The sequence below is a fragment of the Panulirus ornatus genome, chromosome 18 (genome assembly GCF_036320965.1).
Source record: "Panulirus ornatus isolate Po-2019 chromosome 18, ASM3632096v1, whole genome shotgun sequence".
In the NCBI taxonomy this organism is placed as follows: domain Eukaryota; kingdom Metazoa; phylum Arthropoda; class Malacostraca; order Decapoda; family Palinuridae; genus Panulirus; species Panulirus ornatus.
Genome location: NC_092241.1, coordinates 26,865,661 through 26,871,739, shown reverse-complemented (window position 1 = coordinate 26,871,739; position 6,079 = coordinate 26,865,661). Strand labels below are relative to the sequence as shown.

Here is a 6,079-nt window from a genome sequence, read left to right as displayed (position 1 = left end):
TAGAGAGGCATCGGTCACACATCGGTGCGCACAGATGTATACGCACAAACACACATAAACTCATACAAATACAAGACATAAAAAAAGAAAGACTTGCTCAAAGAAGATATGCAAATGTTCTAGTACGGGTTTACCTAACGATGATTTCATTCTCATGTTTACAAATGACAGTAGGCATACGTCACGCCTGGTCATCTAATTAGGGGATTATTTAGTAGTTAAATGGAGACTTTCGGGAAGGTTACACCCGAGCTAATGCATAGCAGGTACCCATCTCATAACTCGCCACATGATAACTGCATTATTCATATGACTGCACTCCATGGAATTACAATATATATATATATATATATATATATATATATATATATATATATGCTAGTATATAAACAGCAGTGTAGCTAATATAGCTATAGAGATTTCAATTCCAAAAATGATCGACTAAGCCCATTCGTACAGCAAGAGAAGTAACACAGCAGCTTTGATACCAGTCCCAGCTCAGATGGTCGAAACCAGCCTCCGACTTCATCGTTAAACGGTAATAATGGGCAAGATTGCAGACCGAACCGTGGGGTTCAAGGCGAGCCCTCGACACCATTCTGAGTTATACGTAAAGCCCCGGTTCGAGCTGTGGGGGTAGAGAGGGATTATCTCACACCCATCATAAGGCTGATGTAAGTAAACGCCTGGGAACTTCAAGCCTTACATGACCATGAGTTCCACACCACCCTGTCGAACGAGAGACGGAACCGTAATTAAGCTCAACAGTGGGCTACTGAGAGTGGGAAGACTGAACGCATAACAAGAACCCAAGACGAGACTAATTTAACACGAAGACCTGAAGAATGTTCTAGTTACTACCCATAAGCATGGTATGAAAGAGACACTCGAAGGAAGCTGTTCATAACACTAATAAACCACAGGTGAGGATGTTAAACATACCTAAGATACTGTCTCTTGTGAACTAGCCATGATGATCCCAGCCTAGTTAATGTTAGACTGACTAATGTTAGATTAGTAAATATTATACTAATTCTATAACCTTAGTAGTGGGTGTACTAATTCTATAACCTTAGTAATGGGTGATCCAAGCCTAGTTAATGTAGTACTAATTCCATATTAAGTTAGTAATGGGTGATCCAAGCCTAGTCGATATTAGACTAGTAGATGTAAGACTGATTCCATACTCAGTAATAGGTGTAGATTACAGCCCATCAGTGGTAGCCTAGCTTCGACACGATGGTGATTTGCGTTTGCATATCATATAATCTGATGTACATATATAACATACCAATATAATCAAAAAGAATGCCTGGGAGGGATACACATGTGACAAGGGAAGTTTATCTCCCGGTGATCATTTCTACCACCTCACACCCGCGGCCGCCCTCTTGCTGAAGGTTTGACGTGGTCCTGCTGCCGGGGCTGGACGTTGTCCTGCTGCCGGGGCTGGACGTTGTCCTGCTGCCGGGGCTGGACGTTGTCCTGCTGCCGGGGCTGGACGTTGTCCTGCTGCCGGGGCTGGACGCGGTCCTGCTGCCGGGGCTGGACGCGGTCCTGCCGCCGGCGGGGCTGGACGTTACCGTGCTGCCGGGGCTGGAGGTTACCGTACTGCCGGGGCTGGAGGTTACCGTACTGCCGGGGCTGGAGGTTACCGTGCTGCCGGGGCTGGACGTGGTCCTGCTGACGGTGCTGGACGCGGTCCTGCTGCTGGGGCTGGACGTGGCCCTGCTGCTGGGGCTGGACGTGGTCCTGCTGCCGGGGCTGGACGTGGTCCTGCTGCCGGGGCTGGACGTGGTCCTGCTGCTGGGGCTGGACGTGGCCCTGCTGCTGGGGCTGGACGTTGTCCTGCTGCCGGGGCTGGACGCGGTCCTGCCGCCGGTGCTGGACGTGGTCCTGCCGCCGGTGCTGGACGTGGTCCTGCTACCGGGGCTGGAGGTTACCGTGCTGCCGGGGCTGGAGGTTACCGTACCGCCGGTGCTGGACGTGGTCCTGCTGCCGGGGCTGGACGTGGTCCTGCTGCCGGGGCTGGACGTGGTCCTGCTGCTGGGGCTGGACGTGGTCCTGCTGCCGGGACTGGAGGTTACCGTACTGCCGGGGCTGGACGTTGCCGTGCTGCCGGGGCTGGACACGGTCCTGCCGCCGGTGCTGGACGCGGTCCTGCCGCCGGTGCTGGACGTGGTCCTGCTGCCGGGGCTGGACGTGGTCCTGCTGCCGGGGCTGGACGTAGTCCTGCTGCCAGGGCTGGACGTAGTCCTGCTGCCAGGGCTGGACGTAGTCCTGCTGCCAGGGCTGGACGTAGTCCTGCTGCCGGGGCTGGACGTAGTCCTGCTGCCGGGGATGGACGTGGTCCTGCTGACGGGGATGGACGTGGTCCTGCTGCTGGTGCTGGACGTGGTCCTGCTGTCGGTGCTGGACGTTACCCTGCTGCCGGGGCTGGACGTGGTCCTGCTGCCGGAGCTTGAGCCTACGAACGATTTCCTCGCAGGCGTAAGTTGCTGACATTCTGGAACCTACCACGACAACGAAGTCTTTTCCTGTGAACTTGATCTCGACGCCGAATCTGTTTTCAATGGCGTCTTTGTAGTTCAGCAGGTGACATTCCTGATCACGTAGGGAAATCTCAACCCGTTCCTTCCAGCGGCCCTTCTGCCGGGGATGGACGTGGTCCTGCTGTCGGGGCTGGACGTGGTCCTGCTGCCGGGGCTGGACGTGGTCCTGCTGCCGTGGCTGGACGTGGTCCTGCTGCTGGTGCTGGACTGCTGCAGGGGCTGGACATGGTCCTGCTGCCGGGCTGGACGCGGTCCTGCCGCCGGTGCTGGACGCGGTCCTGCCGCCAGTGCTGGACGTGGTCCTGCTGCCGGAGCTGTTCATGGTTCAGCTGCCGGGGCCGCTGGAGCCCTCTCTGCCTCCAGGACGGCAAAGGCTGTACATGGTCCTGCTGCCGATGTTGGACGTGGTCCTCCTTCACGGACTCGTGTTCCTCTGACAGGGGCATGGGTATGGTCTATTCGGGGGGGGGGGCTGGTCACGGGTTGGTCTTTCCTGCAGGGAGTGTGTTCCTCCGGAAGGGACAGGGGTGGTCATCCTGCTGGTCTAGGATTGGTTTCCTGCATGGGAGGTCGTGTTCCTCGGCAGGGACACATGGGTGTGTGGTCATCCTGCTGGTCCACGGATTGGTCTGTCTTGCAGGGAGTCGTTGTTCCTCCGTCCGGACATCGGGCATGTTCAACTTGCTGGTCCACGGGTTGGTCTTCTGCAGGGGGAGTCGTGTTCCTCCCAGCGGGACATGGGGTGGTCATCCTGCTGGTCCACGGATTGGTCTTCCTGCAGGGAGTCGTGTTCCTCCGGCAGGAGACATGGGGTGGTCATTCCTGGGGTCCCACGGGATTGGCCTTCCTGCGGGAGTCGGTGTTCCTCCGGGCAGAGACTTGGGGTGGTCATCCCTGCTGGTCCACGGATTGGTCTTCCTGCATGGGAGTCGTGTGTCTCCGGCAGAGAGAAGACATGGGGTGGTCATCATGCTGGTCCAGGATTGTTCTTCCTGCAGGGCGTCGTGTTCCTCGGCAGTGACATGGGTTTATGGGTGGTCATCTGCTGGTCACGGTTTGGTTTACCTGCAGGGGGTCGTTGTTCCTCCTGTCAGGAACATGGGGTGGTCATCCTGCTGGTCCACGGGTTGGTCTTCCTGAGGGAAGTCGTTGTTTCCTCAGCAGAGACATGATGGGTTGGTCATTCTGCTGGTCCACGGGTTGGTCTTCCTGCAGGGAGTTCGTGTTCCTCCTGCAGGGACATGGGGGTGGTTCATCTTCTGGTCCACGGGTTAGGTCTTCCTGCAGGGAGTCGTGTTCCTCAGCAGGGGGACATGGTGTTGGTTATTTGGCTGGTCACGGATTGGTCTTCCAGCAGGGAGGTCGTGTTCCTCCGTCAGGGACATGGGGTGGTCATCCTGCTGGTCCACGGGTTGGTCTTCCTGCAGGGAGTCGTGTTCCTCCGTCAGGGACATGGGGTGGTCATCCTGCTGGTCCACGGGTTGGTCTTCCTGCAGGGAGTCGTGTTCCTCCGCAGGGACATGGGGTGGTCATCCTGCTGGTCCACGGATTGGTCTTCCTGCAGGGAGTCGTGTTCCTCCGCAGGGACATGGGGTGGTCATCCTGCTGGTCCACGGATTGGTCTTCCTGCAGGGAGTCGTGTTCCTCCAGCAGGACATGGGGTGGTCATCCTGCTGGTCCACGGATTGGTCTTCCTGCAGGGAGTCGTGTTCCTCCGTCAGGGACATGGGGTGGTCATCCTGCTGGTCCACGGGTTGGTCTTCCTGCAGGGAGTCGTGTTCCTCCGTCAGGGACATGGGGTGGTCATCCTGCTGGTCCACGGATTGGTCTTCCTGCAGGGAGTCGTGTTCCTCCGGCAGACACATGGGGTGGTCATCCTGCTGGTCCACGGGTTGGTCTTCCTGCAGGGAGTCGTGTTCCTCCGGCAGAGACATGGGGTGGTCATCCTGCTGGTCCACGGATTGGTCTTCCTGCAGGGAGTCGTGTTCCTCCGGCAGAGACATGGGGTGGTCATCCTGCTGGTCCACGGGTTGGTCTTCCTGCAGGGACTCGTGTTCCTCCGTCAGGGACATCGGATGTTCAACTTGCTGGTCCACGGGTTGGTCTTCCTGTAGGGAGTCGTGTTCCTCCAGCAGGGACTTGGGGTGGTCAGCTTGCTGGTCCACGGGTTGGTCTTCCTGCAGTGACTCGTGTTCCTCGGGCAGGGACATGGGGTGGTCAGCTTGCTGGTCCACGGGTTGGTCTTCCTGCAGGGACTCGTGTTCCTCCGGCAGAGACATGTGTTGGTCAACCCGCTGGTCCATGGGGTAGTCCTCCTTCAGGGAATCGTCCTGATGGAGATCCTCGTATTCCTTCCAGCAGGGACATGGGGTGGTCAACCCGCTGGCCCACGGGGTAGTCCTCCTCCAGGGAATCGTCCTGATGGAGATCCTCGTGTTCCTCCTGCAGGAACTGGGTCATGTCAGGAATTCTCCACCTGAAGAAGAACATCACCCAAAGAGCTAGCCCAACCCAGTACAGCACCTGGCGTAGCACTAAAGGACCCAGAGCACTCGACAGATGCCCCACGAGCGTCAGCTGCTCCACCGGCCTGTTTGACATATTGTACAGCTTAAGGACGTTCCTTACGCTGTAGTAGATGGTCATCAGACTCTGGAGGAACAGGTTGTTGACTTGTGGGACCTCCGCGGCGTGTAGGGACAAAGGCTGAGGCTTCAGTAGTCCGACGAGGGGAATGTGAACGGTATTCGCCTGAACGTGGCGCTCCTGTAAGTATCTCTCCAAGTGAACCTACTGGTTTGTGATGAGCATGTCGCCCAACGCCATCACGAATGCTAGCACCTGCACGAAACGGATGGACAGTTGTAGATAATCAGGCATAACGTGTAATTTATTTTTTTGTACACCCTGAGGGGTAAAAATTTTTTATCATTCTCAAATGGGGAAAAACCAAGATCGTCGAGGCTCCAAAGATTTGAGTGTTATGTGTGTGTGTATGTGTGTGTGTGTGTGTGTGTGTGTGTGTGTGTCGTGGTGTTCATCAGACATCGCGCCTGTCAACATCTGGCAACTGACTAAAAAAAATATCTGTGTGTGTGTGTGTATGAGTGTGTGTGTGTGTGTGTGTGTGTAGTGAAGATGACATCTTCTCACATCACCACTACTTGTTATCACCTTCCCATTAGCCCCTTCACCGATGTTCCCATTGGTCCCCATGTTTCATTTTTAGTAGCAATTTGTTTCAATGTCCTTGATCTGGCGTGCACAGATGCATGAGATTACATGCTGTGAGGTATATACATCCAGAATTTCAAGCTGAGAATTTTTGCCTTCTCTAACAAGGGAAACAAAAAAGCCAAACGCTACAGTAGCTTATCGATGCTGCAATGAAGTTTGGTGAACTAGTGGTACCTGCTCAGAATCTAGCACCTAAACCCAGTCAATGTCAATTGAAATCATGTAAAAAAACAATCTGCACTGACATGCAGAACATACAGAAAGGCATGATGTAGCACACCTATATTCTT

The 6,079-nt window shown here is 55.3% G+C and overlaps 1 protein-coding gene across 2 annotated transcripts; it reads left to right on the top strand.

The window, feature by feature from the left end:
* Positions 1-3,272: 3,272 nt before the first annotated feature.
* On the top strand, positions 3,273-5,445 carry LOC139754894 (uncharacterized). Of its 2 annotated transcripts, none has more exons than XM_071672720.1 (2): positions 3,273-3,336; positions 3,914-5,445. In XM_071672720.1, the coding sequence occupies exon 2, from the start codon at positions 4,141-4,143 to the stop codon at positions 4,948-4,950; it is 810 nt and encodes a 269-aa protein (XP_071528821.1). In that variant the 5' UTR covers positions 3,273-3,336; positions 3,914-4,140; the 3' UTR covers positions 4,951-5,445. The 2 variants fall into 2 exon arrangements, with proteins under 2 accessions (XP_071528821.1, XP_071528822.1); XM_071672721.1 differs by lacking the exon at positions 3,273-3,336 and adding an exon at positions 3,730-3,770.
* Positions 5,446-6,079: the final 634 nt, after the last annotated feature.

Coding starts and splice junctions, on each gene's coding strand:
- LOC139754894 (XM_071672720.1), top strand. CDS start 4,141: ATGGGGTGGTCATCCTGCTGGTCCACGGATTGGTCTTCCTGCAGGGAG.